The 23,269-nt window shown below is 39.4% G+C and overlaps 1 protein-coding gene across 1 annotated transcript in view; it reads left to right on the top strand.

Annotated features, from left to right (window-relative positions):
* Window positions 1-22,260, top strand: part of chrm3a (cholinergic receptor, muscarinic 3a) — an 89,182-nt gene extending 66,922 nt beyond the window's left edge. Inside the window, exon 3 of the mRNA XM_078273785.1 lies at window positions 18,190-22,260. Within this exon, the coding sequence (XP_078129911.1) occupies window positions 18,209-20,158 (1,950 nt within the window). The 5' untranslated portion in view covers window positions 18,190-18,208 and the 3' untranslated portion in view covers window positions 20,159-22,260. The remainder of the gene's footprint in view (window positions 1-18,189) is intronic.
* The last annotated feature ends 1,009 nt before the right edge of the window (window positions 22,261-23,269 follow it).

Below are 23,269 nucleotides of genomic sequence, written 5' to 3'. Positions count from 1 at the left end.
ACTGCAGATGAAAATAAGCCTTTTGGCTAAATCTGTCACATTTTCATGACATTGATATGAATTAATGTGTACTGTTCCTGATATATAAATAAAATAAAGTAACGTATCTGTAGGAGTGCACCGTCTGTCCCTGTTTGTTTGCTGTCTTAAGATGCGCTCAGAAACGTGAAGCGAATTTTTACCCTGGTGGACTGTTTGCACAGTCTCTGATTTTATGTTATTAGGATCCCCATTAGCTGATGCAGAACATCAGCTACTCTTCCTGGGTCCACACAAAACATAAAACATTACAACAAACAATAAGACGTTTTCAGACAAAACAACCACATGCAATAAAAATAAGAGCAGTATAACTAGCATTATTCTTTCTTGCAAATATAACTATACATATTCCTCTTCAAATACTCTTATAAATATTACACTAAATACATAAGCACTAAATATAGAAAAGTTAAATCTTACAACATCTTTGTATACATATAAATATTCCTATACATAAAAAGTACAAAATTAATTACAAACTATGGTTACAGGCTTAGGGCCCTTAGAGGTTGCTTTACTTGTTTTTTAAAGCTTGATTTATTCTGCGCTTTAGCAATCTCAGCTGGAAGTGAGTTCCATGCAACCATACCTCGATACAATACTGTACGTTGCCTTGATTGTGTTCGGGCTCTAGGAACTTTATAAAGACCTCAGGTGGCATGGTTTGTGGGATATTTATGTGTGTTAGAGCTAAATGTAAGTTGACTATACAAACAATTAGGAATTTTCAATTCATTAATGTTTCTAACAATCTTTTTATAACAGATATATTGCTCCCCATCTTTACAACAAGATAATCTATATGCCTTGTCCACAACAGTTTACAATCTAAAATAATGCCTTTTCAGTTTCCTCTACTTGCTCAACAGCTACATTATTCAGCATCAAATTCAGCTGAGGTCTAGAGCTCAAGGAATGATTCATACCAAATACAATGCTTTTAGACTTTGACATGTTTAAGAATAATGTATTGCTAGTAACCCATTCTAGTGCTATCTGTAACACTTTGTTGAGGGTTGCAGTTATTTCATTAATTGTAGGTGCACACACGTATATTGTTGTATCATCTGCATGGACACATGGGCTTTTTTAAAAGCAAGTGGAAGATCATTAATAAAAACAGAAAATAGTAAAGGACCAAGCACACTTCCTTGTGGAATTCCGCACTCTAAATGTTTTATATCAGAAAAACTTTCATTAAAGAAAACTCTTTGTGTTCTATTGGATAGATAATTAACTATCCATGATAAAGCAGATGGAGCAAAACCATAACATACAAGTTTTTTCAATAATAATTTGTGATCAATGACATCAAAGGCAGCACTGAAGTCTAGCAGTACTGCTCCCACAATATTCTTCTGATCAATTTCCTTCAACTAATCATCCGTCATTTGTGTAAGTGCAGTGCATGTTGAGTAACCTACACTATAAGCGTGCTGATAGTCACTTGTCAAATTGTTAACAGAGAAGTAGCACTGTATCTGGTCAGAATAGGTGACAGACTAATTGGTCAGCTGTTAGTGCCAGTGAAGGTAGCTCTAGCTTGCTTGGGTAGAGTAATAACTTCAGCTTCTTTCCAAATTTGAGGAAAAACATTACTTGCAAGGCTTAAATTGAAGATGTGGCAAATAGGAGTGGCAATTTGGTCAGCATTCATTCTCAGTAGCTTTCCATCCAAGCTGTCAATACCAGGTGGTTTATCATTATTAATAGACAGTAATACTTGTTCACCTTTTCTATACTCACTTTACACAATTCAAAAGTACAGTTCTTGCCTTTCATTATTTGGTATTTTATACATAAATATGATGGATCACAACTTGTTGTTGGCATTTCCTGCCTTAGTTTAAACACTTTGCCAATAAAATGATCATTAAAATGATTAGCAATTTCTAAGGGTTTAGTAATGAAAGCCCCATCTGACTCAATAAAAGATGGAGTCGAGTTACTCTTTCTGCCCATGATATCATTTAAGGTACTCCAGAGTTTTTTTTCCATCATACTTTATTTATTTTATTTTCATAATACAATTTCTTCTTCTTTTTGTTCATTTGAGTCACATTCCATATTTTACAGTATGTCTGCCAATCAGATGTACATCCAGACCTTTTTGCCACTCGTTTTGCTTCATCTCTATCAACCATGCATTTTTTCAAATCCTCATCAATCCAAAGGGCACTGACAGTTCTAACGGTCATTTTCTTGACCGCTGCATGCTTATCAATAATTGGAAGCAGCAGTTTCATGAATACATCAAGTGCAGCATCTGGGTTCTTCATTTTACTCACATCAGACCAACAAATATTTTTAACATCATCCACATAAGACTCACAGCAGAATCGCTTGGAACTTTGACTTTCCTGGATATTGCTACTAGATTATGATCGCTAAATCCAATGGGAACCGATACAGTTTTTGAGCCCAATTCTACGGCATTAGTGTAAATGTGCACGTGGATGATATAGTTCCTGTACTGTTCTTGAATACCCTGGTAGGTTGATTAATGACCTGAACCAGATTACAGGCGCTGGTTACAGTGAGAAGTTTCTTTTTTTAGTGGACAGCTTGATGAAAGTAAATTAATGTTCATGTCTCCCAGGAGATACATTTCATTATTCACATCACATACTCTTTCAAGCATTTCACACAAGTTATCTAAATACTGACTGTTAGAACTTGGTGGCCTATAACAACATCCCACCAGCAGAAGTTTTAAATGAGGCAGGTGAACCTGCAGCCACAACATTTCAACTGCACTTAACATTAAGTCCTCTCTGAGCTTGACAGGAATGTGGCTCTAAATATATACTGCAACTCCTCCCCCATAGGTATCCCTGTCTCTTCTATAGATGTTATATCCCTGTATTGCCACTACAGCATCATCAAATGAGTCATCCAAGTGGGTCTCAGAGATGGCTAGAATATGAATGTTGTCTGATTTTAGCAAGTATTTATCCCACCCAAAGACCCAATGTGTCTACTGTACCGTGTGTGTGCTTGTGTGACAGCTCAGACTCTGACTGCAGTCAAAACCTACCAATAACTCCAGTTTCTCCTGTATTGTCCTCCAGAGCCTTACTTTTCTTTTTCGCTCTATGTTCATGAAATGGTGTCTTAAAGCCTCTGGATAAGTGCAATATTTTTGCTCAATTTGTAACATTTCCAATTCAAATGATTACGTCTATAACTCCCTCCATGTCTTAAAATTGCTTTGCATTTCATATACACATTTAAAACGACTGTCTCTGTCATCATGTCCTCGACATTCGTCACCATTTTTGTTGAGTCATCCAACTTGTACAAAAATCTCTGAGCCAACCTCAACTTCTGTATGAAGTCTGTTATCATTCGATGTAATTACTTACTACCCAATCCAATTTTGTTTTTAACTTGATGAATTAAATATAACACAGTTATACTGAAAGGTGAGAGGAGAGGAAATGAATAATACAAGGGAGGTAAACACAAATAAAGTAATCCAGCGGGCCAACTAGTTCGTATGAGGTGCTGTGATGGCAGGGGCATTACATATTGATGAAGAGAAAGTGAGATGCAATTAATTCAGATAAACTCAGTCCAGCTCTGCAAACAATACAACTGTCGCCAATTAAATCTCCAATATTATGATACTGTTGGGACTTCATTCTATGACATGAGCGTAGTGGAGATTGTACTGTGATAAGTGCTATACAAATAAACTTTACTTACTTTACTTACATGAGAAAAGAAGCAGCCAGAGAGAGCCATAAGGGGTGGAGTTGCTGGGTCGTCAAATTTTGAGTGAATGAGAAAGAGGGGAAGCCAGAGACGTGAGAATGTGTGTATATGTGTGTGTGTGTTTTTCCATGTCACTGTGAGTGTTCATGTTTGTAATACAGTTAGTGCTTTGTTAATTGTCTATGTAAGCATGTCTACATCCGCCAGGAGAAGTGTTTGGACTGTATTATAACCAGTTCTGTCAGCACCCGTTCTCTTTGTTGCGATACAGTACTTGGATTATTTTCAAGACTTCCCTGTAATCACCTTGTTGACTCACTCCTCAAGTGTTTGAGCTTTGGCAACAGGTGATGTGTGTGTTTGCATGCCTTCAAGTGTGTTAGTGAAAAAAAACTGATATAGTCAAGGTTTGTATTGGTGCACATTTGTCTGTGTGTGCTTGTGTATATCAACCTTATGTAAGCATATCTGCAAAGACGAGTGCGCATGTATGTATGTTGTGTGGTGTAGAAGCACATAGTAAAGTGGTAGACATGGTCTCCATCATCTGACAGCCCTCTGTCCTGAGATGAGAAGTCTGTTTTGTTCCTCATCCCTCACATAAACACATAATATCCCACTGCTCGATAACTTACACTCCCCAAGCAGGAGGTGTGACTACTCACGTCTCCTCGCACATTCATAGCTTTCCCGACAATATCCTTTCACCTCACTCTCCTGAACCCCCTGCACAACCCTACATATCTGCCTCCAGCATTTAAAGACCCCTCTCCTCCTGCTGAAGCATGTTTATACAGGAGTGAGTGTGTGTTTTTTTTCCCCTCTCTGTCTCGTTCGAGTGCTGTTCAATAGACAGATGGTTGCACTTCCTTTTAAGGATTGATCGCAATAGCCTATCACTTACATGTGTATAGCATCTGTGTAGGGTTGTATTGAAGTGCAGGCCTGAGGAGCGAGGCAAAGGGCCAGGCCTGGAATTAGCCTCACACGAAACTACATTGTTTCTCAAGGTGTGACATTTCATAGTTTGGGTTGTGGGAATTGTTAGGAACGAGCTGTCACTGTGGTGAATTTAATGCACAAGCATTTTTTTCTCCCATGTTCCGCGCCGACATCCACCACAAGAATCAGCCTCATTTCAATGACAGTAACGTATCTCTTGTTTTAAAGCACACACAAGGAATGCATTGGACCTCATCCAGGTTTAGATTTACTGTGAGAACAAAAGAAAGGTGAACTTTCAACGTTCTCCGTGCAGTTACCCTCAAGTGGCTGCAGCCTTTTGGTTTGACATATTCCTGAGCCATTCTTCCCCTGTCTCTATTTTGCCGCTCTATTCTTCTTCCCGTCTCTTGCTTTCACACACACACACACACACACACACACACACACACACACACACACACACACACACACACACACACACACACACACACACACACACACACATACACACACACACACTACACAGGCATGTCTAAGTGTCTAAGAGTGCCGTGTCGAAAGATTCCAGCAGCTTGTTACTGAGGCTGTCAAAAAGCACGGAGACCCACCACAGAGGTGAGGATGTGTGTGGAATCCCATGAGCCTCTAGCACTGGTCAGGAGCATAAAAACATCCTACTGCTCCTTCCATGTATGTGTGTAGATTTTTCTCCTCACGGCTACTATAATGCAACAGCTGAAGCCTGTAGCGTATGTAATGTAATGTATATGAATTACATATACAACTGAATGGCATGAGCTTAATACATTCTGGAGGAAATTAAAGGCTGCACAGATTAAGTTTTTGTAAAAAATATTCACTCTAACAAGTCCTCTAATTTAAATGACAAGTGTTTGTAATTTTCCTCAAGAATGACACATATAAGCATTGTTTGATCTGATGCCCCTATCAGCAGGACATCAGTGTCTGCTAAGACTTACAAATTACGGTAATGTACTATACTACTGTACTATACTGTACTAACACTTTTACTGTTCTGAGGAAGCTACAGTTAAGATTTGGTTGGGATAGACACAGGACTTGGTTAGGGTTATAGGCTAAGATCATAGGATTTACTTGTAAACGTGCAGTGTTTAAATAAATAAATGCATGATAAAAAGACAAATTCTTCAGTTTTATTATCTCAACCATTAACATTTATTAAACAAGTGTTCAATAACAATCTTAATCTCTCTTTGTTGAGGCATCCATATGAACTGCAGACATTTAGCAGTAATCAACAACAACTGTTACAAAGTAATCTCTGCTACAAAGTCTCAAAAAGCTTACCTGTAATTGTTTTGCATAGTAACATCAACTCACAAGAATGCAATAATAGCAAGTAGGTATTTTACAAATAGAACGCCATAATGTATGTGAAGACACAAAACAGTCTACATTCTTGGTGAAAGATAATTACTTCAAAGTATACACATTACTTCAAGTGTGTATCTGGACAACATGCTTCCTGTCAACCAATCTTAAAGTCTTCTTTCAACCAGTTGCTCAGGTAGACTAGCTTGTTCAAATTTTTAGATGCTACAGCTGACCTCTTCTTATGCAGAATGTTGCCTGCCCAAGAGAACAATCTCTCACATGGCACTGTTGAGGCAGGTGTAGTCAAGTACCTTTTTGCAATATGGGCCAGCTTACCATATGCATCTGCTTGTGAAAACCACCACTGTAGTGTAGTGTAGTGTAGAGGTCGACCGATTAATCGGCCGACCGTTTAATCGGCCGATTTTTGGCATTTCTTTACATAATCGGCATCGGCCAATATCCCAGTATATCAAGGCGATTAATAGGCAGGCGCATCTGCGGGCAGCCTAGTGTTAAAAACATGAATAGGCGACATTTTTTACAGTGCACCCAGACCAGCTGCCTCCAGCCCCTCCCCTCGTTAATTCTTGCGCCGTGTGTCTTGCACAGTCACTTCAGGCTCAGACGCTACCGTTAGTAGTAGCATATTGCTGGTGTTCTTGCCTTGGGATTAACTGTACTAATTAAACCGTACAAAACACCGCGGCCACACCGCTGTGGAAGTTCCCCAAATGTCATTCATCAGAGTCTGGTTGTTACCCCTGTCCGTGGCAGTCTCATCCACTCCTATAACGGAGCTAACTGGAGTTAACCGCTAACGAAGCTAACCACTAACGGAGCTAACTGCTAACGGAGCTAATCGTTGCTAACAGAGCCTTCAGTTCTCCGTGTCTGTATCCATTAACTGCATCAATGGACTCAAGCACGAATAAAACCCTTAATTTTATTAACTTGGCTGGACGAGTTTTAAATTACAACTAGCCTAAGAGTTGTTTGAATGACAGAAATCTGCTCAGATAAGATCCTAATGAGTGCAACAGGACATGTAACAGTAGGATCCCCAAAATACAGATAAAACACTTCAACAAATGAACAATGATCTAACAAACAAGGTGAAACAGAAATTAACTTTAGATAGCCCTAGTCTGATGTGATTCAACAGGAGTTAGGAGGAAATAGTGTTAAGATTAATAATAGCATGTCACTTTCTGTGAAGCTTGCAGATTTGTATTCTCAGAAGTTTAATAAATGCTGCTAAGTGCACTAAACTTTATTTTTTCATTGAAACGTTTATTTGACAAAGTTTATTTTCTTCTTACCTGTTTCGTTTATTTAATATATTTTTCATACATTATTTATACAATATACAGTATGTTTTTACATTATACATTTTTAATTGAAGTATACAAGTGTAGATTGGTGAAGTGTTCAATAAATGTTTTTGTTGAGAAATTCAGTGTATATTAGTGTTACATTTTGACTTTCAAATAGAGGTTTAAAAACAAGCAGCATTTATCGGCCTTCAGCTGACCCTGATTTCTAAAGATTGGCATCGGCATCAGCTAGAGAAAACCCATATCGGTCGACCTCTACTGTAGTGGACATGTTTCCATGCTGACACAGGCCTCTCTAGAGCTTTATCTGTGGACAGTACCTCATCACCAGACTGACTCTGATTCCATCAGAAGGAGGGCCATCTTCTTCTTTGTGGCTCTTTTTCCACTTTTTCTCCAGAGGCCTGTGGTGCAGGTTCTCCATCCTTCCTTCACATCTCACTCAGCTTTTGCCACACCTCTCCCCTGTCTGCTCTGGGCAAGCACGTAAGGTCCTTGAACCTAGGATCTAGACAGGTTGCTACCTTTAACCACCGCAGGTTAGGGTTCTCCTTTCACACGTTGAGGTTCTTTGTGAATGTAGCCTTGAAGCATGCTATGTAAGCAGCGCCAACATCAGAGACCTCCATTGTACGCAGGAGATGACATAGTGCAGGTAGCACCACGGCACAGGATACATACTTTTCACCACCTAGGAGCTCAGTGATGTACATACAGGGCAAACACAGCACCACACAATTGACTTAGTGACACACACAGTTTTCATTCAGATGGGTTAAACGCCGTCAAATCTGCTGTCCTGTAAAGCCTCAGGGATTACCCATTGTATCATGTGCGCCACACATGGCAAATGCTCGAATGGTAGACTCCTTGCAGCGCCAATCATATTTTGAGCACTGTCTGTTTCTATAGTTGTGACCCTGCCTTTTATATCCCAGTCATTTCCAACTTCAAGAAACTGGCTAGCGCTGCCTTTCTTCTGTTTTAACCGTCCGAAATGAATGAGTTCAGCTGCCAGTTGTCATCGATTAGGTGTGCTGTTACACCAATGCTTGTACTCACTGATGTCCAGTGGTCTCCAATAAGTGCAAGCGCTCAGCGTTGTACACTTTATGTATTCTCGTAACAACAGTTCTTCTCGAAGGTAGCTTGTATGATGGGTTGCCTGTAGCGATCTGAATGATGTCTTGAAGACCCCAGTCCTGAACTATGTTAATCGGCCGCAGTCTGTAGCTACCGATTTAGCGATTGCACTAGTTCGCTTTGCTGTTGTCGTTTTGTTGACAATCTTGCCCCGGCTGCACTCCGCCAGTGTCGTTTGACGAGCATGGCTTGTTGACCCTGTCTCAGCACTAGCATCTTTGCTAACATCAGCAAAAATGTGTTTCGCCCGAAGATTGTAATTGTACTTGTCGTGCTTTGGTGAAATGACAGTTCATCACTGCAATAAGTGCACACAACTTTAATTTTATCAAAACTTCCATCTGGAAGCTTTTTATAACGAAACTTGCTGTTCGATTGGGTACCGTCTCCTCTGTCATCGTACAATGTTACTCGCGTTTCACACAAAGCGTAACCATTTGCGCTCCGATAACGGGAAGAGGTTGGGGTAAAATAAATAAAAATTATTACTTGGCGTTAAAAAAATAGTAACGCGTAGATTTTTTTAGATTGATCACGTGATCGGTCGCCCTACAGGTTGTCTCATTGAAACTACAGCCACGCGAGCTGTAGTTCCAATGAGACAACCTGTAGGGTGACCGAAGAGGGAAAAGTTACATAGTATGCCTTTAAGGCGAGGAAATGATTGTGGTCATGGTCATTAAAAGAAACCAATGTTGACTTATCGAAATAAATGGGAAACAAACAGTAGTCTCCTATATCAAAGTCTGACATTTTCATGACCCATCCAACTGCACCTTCCTCCTTTGTTCCAGATGGACAGGGTTACAGTTAGGGTTAGGGTTATGGTCACAAATCCTACGGCCGCTAGAGAGCTTTCACTTCACAGTGCTTTTCACTTTCACCACAATCATGGTTTGTTAAATATTGAAAAACCCAAAACGGACCTGAAGCAAGACCCCTAGTGCTGGTCAAGCACTTTGTACAACCATCCATTCACCACCTCCTCTCTGTGCCTTTGCTGCACTGTAAGAATGTTTAACTAGTCCTGTATTGGAACTAAATGTCCCATGTAAATCATGATTGCAAATTAGTTGCATATGTAACATGGGGTTTCAAAATATACTACCACATGTTCAGATTTAAAGGAATGAAATGTAACTGCTCAAAAAAAACGTGGGTATGAGATATCCTACAGTACATAGCTCACATTTTGCACATGGTAAAAAGTTGTACTGTCCCTCTACCTGCTGATCTTTCCAAGTATTGTGTTTTGGCCAGATCTCATGTACATCCATCCTTGGCACCCTGCATAACCTCTCACACTTATTAATTAACTTCCGCGCATTGTTATTTTATCAAACTGCCGTCTGTTTATGGCTGCTGGTGCCAGTGTAAGCAGGACACAGACACTCTGTTGCAGCAATCTGGATTGCAGCAAAAAGACACCTCAATAAAAGGAGATCTCCTGGCTGCCCACAGTCATAAAGGAGAATAAACAAGGTTAGGGCAGAATAATTATGCCGAGCTGCTTCCTGGTATTAAAGGACTGACAGGACTTCTTGCATTGTACAGATACAAGTCGTGTTTTTCTGGCTCTACAGGCAGAAGGGTTCACACTGGTCACGTTTACATTTTCCACTGAAAGGTTAAACCTTTATCACTAACGTATTGATATTTCTGCTAATGCACATACATGTCTAAAACAGTCATAGAGTTATTAAATGACAACATGTATAGCTTTTTTGCTGGAAGGTTCCCTCTATCCTTTACAATAGATACATATGAACACATCTATCTTAACTACAATATCCACAAGTGTGAAAATGTAAAGAATAATTACGTCCATTATCAATCAGTCAATTATCTTCTTTCTCCGGGCTGTATTGGAAACTAAAGTGTGAACATATATAACAAATACATAACTAGGCTCAACAGTGTCCAACTAGGACTTGATATTTTCGGGCATCTGGCCTCTGATATGCTTTTTTGTTATAGTTTTTTTTTTCTTTGCGGCTCTAGGGATGGCCATGTCGGTCCACCACTGTAACGTAATGTAACAATGGCCAACTGAGGGCTAGATATGTTCACTTTATGTTTCTTGGCTGCAAAATGTGTCCCTTCAGTCTTTATCACTCTGCTTCCATCTGTCACTTTAGTTGTTTTCAGTATAATTTACAAGTGTGGAGGAACATTTTTAAAAGGGTTTGAGAAACCTTTGTGGTTTATTGAAAAACTTAATAAAATAAAATTGGATTATTATATGTGAAAATAAATACTGTATGACCTCAATCATTATTATATACTTATCTAGTTATTATGTATAGATACATTTATACATTGTTAATGCTATATTAGTTAATGCAAAAAAATTCTTCACAAAATCCACTTTATGCTAAATAACCCCAACATGTGACATCGGGCACACTGACAAGAGACATCTAATTTCCACCATGAAGAAAATCTTGTCATCCAGTGCAATAAACTTTTTTTTTATTCACCTTATCTCCTCAACGAATCATCTAATGTTTTTTATTACTTTGCAGAGAATGATTAATAATGGATAAATTGCACTACTAGAGAAAGTAGTGCGCAGAGCCTCCAAGATTATTGGCTGTAGTCTGCCTACCATAGCCTCACACTTTGACACCAGAATCATCAGGAAGGCTAGAAACATCACCACTGACCCCTGTTGCCATCAGGGAAGAGGTATAGAAGCATCACCAGCAGAACATCACGCTTCAGAGATAGCACCTATACGACACTTAAACATGGTTTAACGTTTTAACATTTTTTCCCTGCGGTATTATGTACTTGTGGACTCTCCTCTCTGCACTATTGCTGTCCCCCCCCCTCCCTGCACTATGGAATGCCCCACTGCACTAGGGACATTCCCATTCACCATTGCACTATGAGCTCTGGCTTGTGCCTCCTGCAACAAGCACTTTATGGACTGGATCACAACCCGTTTACACGTTTTAACGTGCAATATGTGTTGTTTATGTTTATGTCTGTGCATTTGATGTGAATATGTGAGGTATACTGTATGTGTGCAATGTGTTGTTATGTTGGTGCATTGTTGTCAATTAGGTGGTATATGTGGGCACACCAAGACAAATTCCTATCAACTGCACTGTTGAAATGGCTAACAAACTTAAACTTGATATGTTAGTTGAATGCAGTGTAAAATATGAGCCTTTTAAATGCCTCCAATAAATCACAGACATATGTGAAGTTGACCGTGTCCTTATCTGACTTTTTCTCTGTAAATAACGCGCATACTTATATTATTAATACTGCATTTATACCAAAACCCAAATTTGAACTTGTATGCTTTAAAAACAGCTGCAGGGATCAACATGTCTGAAATTTAAGCACGATGTTAGCAGATGGAGATGTTCCCCAGTCTAAATGTCATGTTAGTTTTTGGAACAAAGCAAATGTGTCAAGACAAACATTTTTGCTCCCTTATTTTTCCAGTATTATGGGACATATGATGCATGTAATCAAGGAGACAGGGTGATGCTTCAGAGGCTTTTGTCACCTAACTGAGAAGATGTTGGGTTTAAGATTTTTGTTCCCTCAACAGCCTGTCAAAAGAAAAAAAAACAAAGACAGAGATGCCCATCTATAGTTTTTCTTTCCCTTAGGTAGATTGTGATTAATTTGATTGTGACACTTTATTTAGATAGTCCATTCAAAATATTAACTTACTTTCAAATAATGGTAACACTTTCTATGAAGCCTGTGTCTAATGCGTTATAATCTACTTACCATAATAATTTATGAATAAAAAGCCACGTGGTATCAGGTGATAAAGTGAAAAAACATCTTTGGATATTCAATATGTTTCTCCTCTACTTCCTGAGCAGTTGGAGGCTGTATGATATATGAAAAAAAGCTATAAACATGGAGCTTGCACATAGGTTAAGAACTTTAATAAGCTTCTAGAAGTGTTCATTTTTAAGTATGCTGAATAGAACATATCAATTCAGAAGTGAACAAATCCAAAAGATATGTGGTTGCAAAAAGTCAGAGTCTTTTTTTGGGCATATAACACGTACTGTATGCTATCCAGGAGTATCACTGAGGAAACATCTATCTAGCTACTGACTCCCACCACCAGCTATTTTTCTATTACCTAGAATTCCAATCTTGGTCAATATGTAATTAATGGCAAGTATTAATATTAATTAATTAAGTATTAATGTTTTTTTTACAAAAATGATAATTCCATGATTACCATTTGTATGTCTGTGTGTTTGGATTAAGGGAGATTTGGTCTATACTTTGAAATGTTCAAATATATTAGTTTTGTCCCTCCCAAGTTGTCAGCTGTTGTGGCATTGCCTCCTTTTACTAATTTAAGAATGGGCAATAATAAATAGATTATAGATTCTAGACCCTTTAATCCATGGGGCAGACCAAACAGTGTTGAATGACATGAATGACATAGATATATTACATACCTGAGGGCCAGTTCAGGGTTGGTTTTGAATAATTTACAATCCCGTAATTGTCTCCATCAGCTGAAAGCCTGACTGAGATTGACTCTGGGTTTCATCTGTCACTTTCCCTTTTAGCTTTTAGTTGTTCTTTGTTTATTTTCCTTCTATTCTGTGATGGTCTGGCCCCAGTATCATCCATAACTACAACAGATAACTTCTAAAATAAAATAAAATAAAATAAGGCCTATATAAAGAAATATCCTGCTACCTTTTACCTGGCTGGATACACTAACACAGGCTTTTCCGGTTTTACAAAGAAATCTGTGACCCGTCAGAATGTGTTACTGTAGAGCCGTTCTACCTGCCGTAAATCATTTTTGACTTTGCGGGAAAAATCTGACACCGGCAAAGGCATTAATAAAAACTATATGAAAATAGCGTTCTTTTCACGCAAGTCTTGTTTGCTGTTACAGGTCATCACATGAAAAATTACACCGTTTCAGAAACATTTAAAGTTACATACTTTACTTTAAGTCTGTTTTCAGCAAATGCCACTGCAGTTGTAGCTTGGCCTTCTATTGGTGTAGTATTTGTATTGTAAGATAAAACTTCTGGGTCTGGGTATCTTCAAGTGTTATCCTTTCACAGGCAACAACACATCATCCAGGTTAGAGGGACAGCAGAGGTTTTACTGAGTAGAGCTGGTGGATTAGCCTGACAAGCCAGATCCACATCAAGATGTTGGGTCTGGGAACTCACCATTGACGGAGCTCAATCCGAGGGGCGGGATAAACGCTTATTAACATCTGCCAAATTCCCTCTGCATGCAATAGGATAGCGCTACAACCAGGCAGAGCAACGAAGAAGGTAGTGAAGCTAGTTGATAGATTAAACTTTTGCCGGCAAAACTCCGAACACATCTTCCTTTTTAAGAATGATTTCAGTGCTGTTCTTTGTTCTTTTCTCAAAGAAAAGCTTAACTCCAAGTCTTCCAGAAGGCCGCTGTTCCCAGCAGCAACAGCCATAAGCCCGCCTACCGACTCTATACACAATGTGATTGGCCTGACCAGAGATTGGTTTTTCCAGCTCGCAAGCCAACGGAGAGTGCCTAGACCCCCCTGGCTGCAAAATAAATTTGCTGCCACTAGGGTGCATCTAGATTTCTAGGCTACTAGTGGATTGTTTTCTTAGTGAAAAGAAATTGAAGGCATTGTTGTTAGTGTTGTTTAATACACGGTCAGTGATCACTGTTTGTAGACCTGACTCTCTCGTACACTCTCTGTCTCTACTAATGTCTCTTTGCATTTGGCTCCAGCGCAAAAGTGCACATTACATAAGGTGCTACATGGGCCAATTGTAAAGTTTTAGACAAGGCAGCATGACAATATTCTTTATTTGCTTTCAAAACATAGAAACCTCTGTGAGCTGTACAACTATGTAAATAATGGTAGAAATAAAATGTGTAGAGCAGGATCTCTTTAACTGAAGGTATGTTGTGGCACTCAAGGGATTGCTTCAAATTATAGCAGCTTTAACCTTTATTAAAAAAGCACTTGTCAACATGACTCATCCTTGCTGGACATCATCTGCCCGTATCACTGTTCTGTTAGATTAGTTGCTGGAAATAGAAATCTGAAATGGCTGTGTTATTAGTCACCCAATCATTTAGATGGATCCTTGGACTCAACTTGGATTGCACTGTCCAACCCTGCTGGGACAAATGCCTCAAAATGTCAAGGTACACGTTGTGTTGCAACACAGTAAATGAGTATCGATCTCTGTGTACCTGAAGCCATCACACATACATGCCTGCAAGTCAAACTGAGCTTAATGTGGCCTTGGAGAGAGAGAGAGAGAGAGAGAGAGAGAGAGAGAGAGAGAGAGATACACTATAATGGCTTCACTGTAATAGCAGCTCTTTTTCAAAGTATTGCTAGCCCACCCATGTTATCATCTACCACATACAGTTTTCATTTTAAAAGGTTTGATCAGTTCAATTTTAGGGAAAACAAACAAGACCACTCTGTCTCGGTAGACTGTAGCCAGTTTCTGCCCCCAGGGATTACTGTACAGATGTACATTTATGGAAGTTAACCATTGCAATCTGAGGCAACAGCAAGGTTTTATGTTCAATTAATAAACATTTTTGCTTTTGTACTAGGCAATGCTGTGCATGAAAATGGAGCATGAATAAACTGTATACATATACCAGTATAGACAAATACATCGTATATACTGTATATTTCACAGCATACCTAACTCATTTTGTCCAATCAGTATAACTGACATTATTTTGTCACTGTGTTGTCAGTGTTCTGTACACTCTCGCATCTGAGGGTATATTGAAACCACCGAATCCAACTACACTGAATTATAATGTGACTCTCAAAGAGGTAGAAGCGTTTTGACATTTGCCCTTTTCCCATAGGATCCAGTCTTTTCTCCCTTGTCCTGCAAGCCTCTTATGCATCTATTCCCCAGACATACCACTAAGCACTTCACTGTGCTGTTATTTGTCTAAATCTCCTTTTTTTTTTTAAATGTCATTCTTTGTTTTTTTAATTTCATTTTTCTGTCCTGTGTTTACACCAATTCAAGGAAGGTTGAATTCATCTACATCTGCTTTTGTTTTTCCCATTCGTTGATACCATTCTAGGTTTAATGTTTTTTTCATGAACAAACCCCTATTCCAATGAAGTTCAGACGTGTAAAACGTAAATAAAAACAGAATACAATGATTTGCAAATTGTTTTGAACATATATTAAATTGAATACACTACAAAGACAAGATATTAAATGTTCAAACTGAAACACGTTCAAAAAAGCTGAGACAGTTAGCACTCAATAAGCGTTTGGGAACTAAGGACACTAATTGTTGAAGCTTTGTAGGTGGAATTTTTTCCCATTCTTGCTTGATGTATGACTTCAGCTGCTCAACAGTCTGGGGTCTCCGTCGTCATATTTTGCGCTTCATAATGTGCCACACATTTTCAATGGGGGACAGGTCTGGACTGCAGGCAGGCCAGTCTAGTACCCACACTATTTTTCTACTGAAAAAAAAACACGTGCACAATGTGGCTTAGCATTGTCTTGCCTAAATAGATAGATAGATAGATAGATAGATAGATAGATAGATAGATAGATAGATAGATAGATAGATAGATAGATAGATAGCAATACACAAACGAAAAAACACTGCACAAAGAATAGTGCAGGGAATCAATCAAATATCAAAATATAAACAGTATATTATTGAAATGTGGGAAATGTGAGAGTATACTCTCAGTGTATGTGCTTAAATGCAGTTATGGTTGTCCACAGACTGGATAGCAGGGAGCCTTCTGATAATAGTAGGAGTAGCGTGAGCTCAATGTCACAAACGGCTGTAAGTCTCTGTTGGCTACTGGGGTTATTTAACAGTTCTGTGCGGAGGTCTGAGATTCTGTCAAGGCAAACGTGCAGCACTCAGCTCTAAATACCTTTGCCTGTGGTTTGAAATATTGTGTGTGCTATTGTGGTTTTATGGAACTGCTATGGTCTGGCTTACATGTATTGTCAGCACATGTATTTGTCAGTATATTTGTGTGAATGGGTATGGGAGGGGGCTGGGAGGGGGGGTTCTTATGCCCTATGGCAGGTCGTTGTTTGTTACCTTCACACAGTCTGGCTCAGGTTAGTGTCAGGTGTAAAATTAACCGAAGAATACAAGAAGAAAGCACAGGGTCGTTTGCTGCACTTTGTGCAGTAAGTCACAGTTCATTGAAAATGACTCCAAATTAATGTATATACTGCTACAGTTTTCAAATCACCAAAAGCAGGATTTTTTTTGTCATTTACTATAAGTCATAATTTATATACTAAACAGTTACCTAACAGAGATACATATTTTTTAGAAAGTTAATCATGATGTTAACCCTAAAGAGATCTTAAGAAAATAAGTGCACCCTAATAAAACACATTTATTTATTTGTGGTAAGTGAATTAAGCTATACCATGTCAACTTAAATAATATTCATACTATACCACAGAAAATGCATATAGATTTGTCAGTTTTATACAACTCTGCTTTCTACATGTGTGATGTAACTGTGGAGACATCTTTAAAACATTCACTTATAGCAGAAAGAAAATTCCTCACTTCACTTTATTTGTTGTCAAGCATCTCTTTTTGTTTTCAACACAAACACACTTATACATGCACACATCTGAATGCAAAACACAATGGTAATTATTACTGATTGCAGAGCAAAACTTGAAATTGGTAGGACATGCTGCTTTACAAAATGACAGTTCCTCATCTAATTATCAAATTAACCAGAACTGCTTTGACAAAACAGCAGGATCTTCCGTTTATCCCCAATTGTTTATCCCCCGATCCCCAATCAAACAACAAACAGCACTTAATACTCTCCAGTATATCGCAGTGCTGTTTCATCCCCTGCCTAAATTATGTTGTAGCCTAGCTGTAACCAGCAATGTCATCTGTAACTTCTCTCAATCTTCGACTTGGTGTATGAACAGGTACCTGCTGTTTTCTGGCTGATGCCTGTCATGTTCTTATTTTAGAAAAATCATCAACAGAGTTTGAGCGGTATAACTACAAAACACATCACTAGAAAACTGTTTCACTCTGGATGTGTTTGACTGATGGACTGAGACCAGACATGACACCAGACACCAGAGCTAAATTCTAAATAAAGATCACCAGTGTGCTACCTCCACTCCTGATCTGGCAGAAGAAAAGGACTTCTGTCCAAGGCCTAATGTAATTCAAGGTGCAATCCCAACACAGCCATCTTTACAGTATAGGCAACCATCTGGGTTTTCATAAGAAACAGTTGTTGATTGCAGCCATTCTCACTCACTGAAAGTGCTGGCTGTCTAGCCTTGATGATTCAGATGTCAAGTTGTAATTTGATAAATGGCTTGCAATGCATTTACGTCTATAAATGACGTTATGAGCGATTGTTTAACAGGGTGGACACATCCGACCCAAACATCTTTGCCTTTACACACATCCAGCTTGGTAGAGTAGGTTTCTAGCCTCACCTACTGGATATGAATTGGAATGTCAACTGCTTATTTGTCCTTTCTCCATTTCATTCTCTGTCACTCTATCCTTTCCTCCCCTTTTTACTTCTCCCTTTGTGCCAAGACCCTCTTCCCTCCCTCTCTCTGTCCCTTCCTTCTTCCCTTTTTTGTCTTTCTGTCTCTTTCTGTAGAATATGCCAGGACATAACAATGAGCTCCAACATCACAGACCCTGGTCTCTTCCTGACTGCAAACACCTCACTACCAGCAGCTGGAGCCTATCCACAATCCAATGCTCTCAACCAAGGAGGTAGTGGATTAGCCCCCTGGTTGGTTTTTCATGTGAATACCCCGGTTGATAATTCCTCTTCCATCAGCAATCTCTTAAACTACACCTTAGAATCTCCAAATAAAAATGTAACTGTGGCCCATGATCCCTTGGGTGGCCATCCTTTATGGCAGGTTGTCCTCATTGTCTTACTGACAGGCATGCTGTCATTGGTCACAGTCATTGGCAACATCCTGGTGGTGGTATCCTTCAAGGTTAACCGCCAGCTAAAGACGGTCAATAACTACTTCCTGCTGAGCTTGGCTGTGGCTGACCTCATCATAGGGGTCATCTCCATGAACCTCTACACCGCTTATGTTGTGATGGGCTACTGGGCCATGGGCAACTGGGCCTGTGACATGTGGCTAGCTATAGACTATGTGGCCAGCAATGCATCAGTTATGAACCTACTGGTCATAAGCTTTGACCGCTACTTTTCAATCACCAGGCCTTTGACCTACAGGGCCAAACGGACCACAAAGCGAGCTGGGATCATAATCGGCCTAGCCTGGTTTGTTTCTCTTGTTCTGTGGGCTCCAGCCATCCTACTATGGCAGTTTTTTGAGGGTCAAAGGACAGTACCCTCAAATCAGTGCTACATTCAGTTCCTCACAGAGCCTACTATAACCTTCTGCACAGCTATAGCAGCTTTCTACCTGCCTGTGACAATAATGAGTGTTCTCTACTGGCGCATTTACCAGGAGACCCAGAATCGCTCAAAGGAGTTAGCTGGGTTGCAGGGTTCAGGGAGTCGTGGTGGGATAGGAGGAAGAGGTGGGAATGGTGGGTGCGAGAGAGCCCGTTTTGTCCATCAGACAGGAAGTTCTAGAAGTTGCAGCAGCTATGAGCTGACCAGGTTGTCCCGGAGAAAAAGCACATGTCGGGAGCTGGTTAGCCGCTTCCACTGCTGGCCTGGGGTTCGTTCTTGGAGGCCTGGTAGTACCCGGCAGGGGGAGGGTGATCCAGACCAGAGCAGCAGTGACAGCTGGAACAACAATGATGCTGCAGTCTCGTTGGACCATTCTGGGTCTTCAGAGGAAGAGGATTGTGGGGGGAAAGAGATGATTTCCCAGAGTCATGCTATTTTCTCCATTGTTCTCAGCTTGCCTGGTATAAAAGCTGCTGTCAACTCCCAACTCACCTCTTGTGAGGATGTGGATGCAGCGTCAGAGGAGGATCCCCTCAGGGGAGCAGAGTTTAACCAAGACAGCCTGTCAACAGTCACCACCAACACCACTGCTGCCACTACTCCCGATAGAGGAAACAGTTCAGAAAATAGCTACCACCAACGCTTCTGCTCACGCAAGATTCAATCAATGCCTACCCTACAGGGTACCTCTAACCAAGTCTCAGATGGTTCCCTAACAACTACCACCACTGCCACTGACAGTTCTACCACCAGCACCACCACCAAATCCCCCTCTGTCCCAATGTCTTTCAAAGACGCAGCTCTGGCGAAACGTTTTGCAAGCCAAGCTCGGACTCAGATCACCAAGAGGAAGCGCATGTCCTTAGTAAAGGAGAAGAAGGCAGCTCAAACTCTCAGTGCCATTCTCTTTGCATTCATCATCACATGGACACCTTACAACATCATGGTGCTGATCAATGCCTTCTGTACCATCCCGGAGACCCTGTGGGCAGTAGGGTACTGGCTGTGTTACGTCAACAGCACAGTCAACCCCATGTGCTATGCCCTGTGCAACAAGACTTTCCGTACAACCTTTAAAATGATACTTATGTGCCGCTGGGACCAGAAAAAAAGGAGGAAGCAGCAGTTTCAGCAGAGGCAGTCAGTGGTATTCCACAGGAGGATTCCCAGGGAGTCCACGTAAAGGAAGTTTGGATGGTTGATAACATGGAATCGAAAGATTTAACATAGGACAAGGAAAAGACAGAAGCATCCATGTAGTAGTTTCTGTGGATTTTATTTGCTTAGAGATCCTTAATGTGTTTCTCTGCTGGTATGTCAAGCACAGCATCCCTATGTGGTGGTCTTTAGATATGTGTTTGTGTCGGTGCATCCATTTAGAAAAGCTACAGCTGCATAAAGGGCTGTGTAAGGTGAGGTTCAGAGATGAAAACTTTCCCTCTGTCCTTAAATAACTCTTCTATCATGTCACGCTCGTGCAGCTTAAAGAAAATGAACTGAGTGGAAAACAATAGAAAAGGGCTTTAAAATGCATTGCAGGATAATTTTTGAAGTGCAATTGATACAGGGGGAAAGGATATATTTGTCATAGGGTTGGGGATTCACATTTCTTATTTGTCATTGTGGGTAACTAGCTCTGTTAAATGCAAAGTGGTTTTGCATTTCAAACGAAACAATGTATTTGTAAATGTCTGAAAGCCAATACAAAAACTATTTTGTGTTCACAGGCTTCTTCATTATACTGATTTGACCTGCCATCGTCTTGACTGGCATGTGTTTTTATCAGAACTTCTGTATATTGCCTTTCTAAATGGGTATAGCTTTCCTATGTCTGATGGAATATAAAAGTTCTTGAATTGTGTCCTTACTTTCAGTCAACAGAGATCTGTTATTTTTGTGATATTCATTTTTTGTTTTCTAGATATTCCTGAGATTTTGAGCCAGTCTGAAAATGATTATTCTGATGAATTGAGTTGTGAATATTTTGTGTGGCACCACAGTCAGTGAACTGCTGTTGTGTTCAATGTGATTGTTGTGTATTTTATGGTGGAGACAATAAGTACATTGGTTGTGTTTTATGTACTTGCAGTTCTCTGTCAAGAGTAATGATTATACATTAATGATATTCTGTGTACATTTGGATATTTCTGACTTGATACTCAATAATTGATTGCACACACAAATATGTTCATTTATAAAGATGTGTGTTTTGATTTTAAACTATCTATTAGATTTCTACAAAATGATACATCTAAGGAACTCTTTGTAAAAGGCCGCCCATCTTTGATATAGTAGAGCAATGGCAGCCTCTAGTGGCTTGAGAAAGACTTTGTCTAGGCTGTATTTCTGTCAACTTCTACAGTCCGGTATCAATCCCATTCTGTGTGCACTTATTTGGGCAACAATTATTCATACATTAAGCCTGTTTGGTTTTAGGAATTGGCTTATAGTTATTTCTTTTAGATTTCTAGAAATATATACTGTATATGCATTTAAAAAAATGGCCACAATCATTGAAGTTACAATATTTAACTTTCTGTCATAACCTTATGCCATTATGTTTTTTTCTATATGATTTATTGATGAAGTGTTTCTTTATTTAAGACTTACAGCAATTGATTTGTAAATAGAATTGATAGCTGTCTTGGTCATCAGGTATTTCTATACAGAAAGTGGCAGAACGGCACATCATCAACAAGAGGCCAACTAAGGCAAGAATTTATTTTACTCTTTATTTCTATTGCACATTATTTTATTCTTATCCTAAGTAGATGGTTTTTACATTTTTGCCTCACCCAAATCTTGAATATTGTGCAAAAGGTATTAAAGGCAAAATATACACTGTTTTATGACAACTGGTATATTGAAGAATGAGTAGATTGGATTATGTGGGATGCAATGCAATGACTAATGTCCTGTAGGCAAGTGATGTTAAAAGATATCCCATGCTTGTCATCAGTGGTTATCTGATCTGCTTTCAACACAATGTGCTCTAGTGTCATGATACATTCTTCATCAAAATATGAGATTTTTTACTTAAATATTGGGAATGTAAACGACCAAAATGGTGAACACAAACATTTTTGTTACATTTCATGTAGGCCTATCATACTCATATTTTAAATCAATAAACAAAAAACCTTTTTGACAGATATTATCTGATTTTTGTTCCCCAAGACATAATTATGCATTTCCATTTATGTTTTGATTTATTGGACCTTTAAGGTGGTTTGATGACCTTATTATCTTAGCAGGACGCTGGGTCATTATACAGCTATATAATTAATTTCCTACCTCTGAAACATTGTCTGAAAAGTATTGCATGATATAATAAAGAATAGATTTTTACTTTTTGTTGTTGTAAAATATTAAAATCAAAAACACTGTCTTTGTGATGGTGATAGTTTCAATTGCTTACTTGCTTTCACAGTGACATGCATTTTTTCAATTTTGCTATAATCTCCTAGTTAGTTTTTCCCCCTCTATGACTATGGTCTCATTTGAATTATCTTATATCCACTCTCTTCAGAAACCTGTAGATGTTTAACTTCAGCGATCAGGCTCACTGACATGTCTGGTAACAGCTTATGTTGGGAGGACACAGCTGAAACTAATTTATTGAGTGGAGGGATGGACTTAAAAATGGGACCATGGACCAAACCAAAAGTAGAAAATACCAACTTAATATTATGTGTGGAGGAGGAGGAGGTGGCGGCGGCGGCGGCGGCGGCGGCGGCGGCGGTGGCCGCCACACATTGTTTAAGTTTATGTGAAATATGATTCTAGCATCACTGACACTACCACAATATTAGCACTGGGTGTCTAGCTTTAACCAGAAATGTAATGAACACAAGAGTGGTTTTTGACTGTTGCACAGTTCTGTATGTTCCCATGATGAGGACTGATGAAGTTAGTGAGGGGAGGTTCAGACAGTGCTAATGGAAAATGGCCAAGGAGACCAGACATGTGATGAGAAAAATACCAACTTCATGTGACCCATGGCTGAGGAGCGGCTCATAGACGAAGACAAACACCCATTTGTGTTGTTTTCCTCAGTCAGTGCTGAGCCACTGAGGAAAATCCTCCAGTCAGGCAAGTACACTTTCATTATCATGTTAGTGTTTTTAAATATCTAACTAAGAGGCTTACAGTTTTTTCACCATTTCATATAGTGTTACATTTGACTGCAACTTTTTGCTAATGTAAAAGTAATTACAAAATGTGTTATTTTTACCAAGATATCCTGAAGTTCTCAAGAAGAAACTTTTATCAGTTACTCAAGTGTGTGGACAAA

This window comes from Sander vitreus, chromosome 17, assembly GCF_031162955.1.
Source record: "Sander vitreus isolate 19-12246 chromosome 17, sanVit1, whole genome shotgun sequence".
NCBI lineage: Eukaryota > Metazoa > Chordata > Actinopteri > Perciformes > Percidae > Sander > Sander vitreus.
This window is presented reverse-complemented; position numbering and strand designations above follow the sequence as displayed.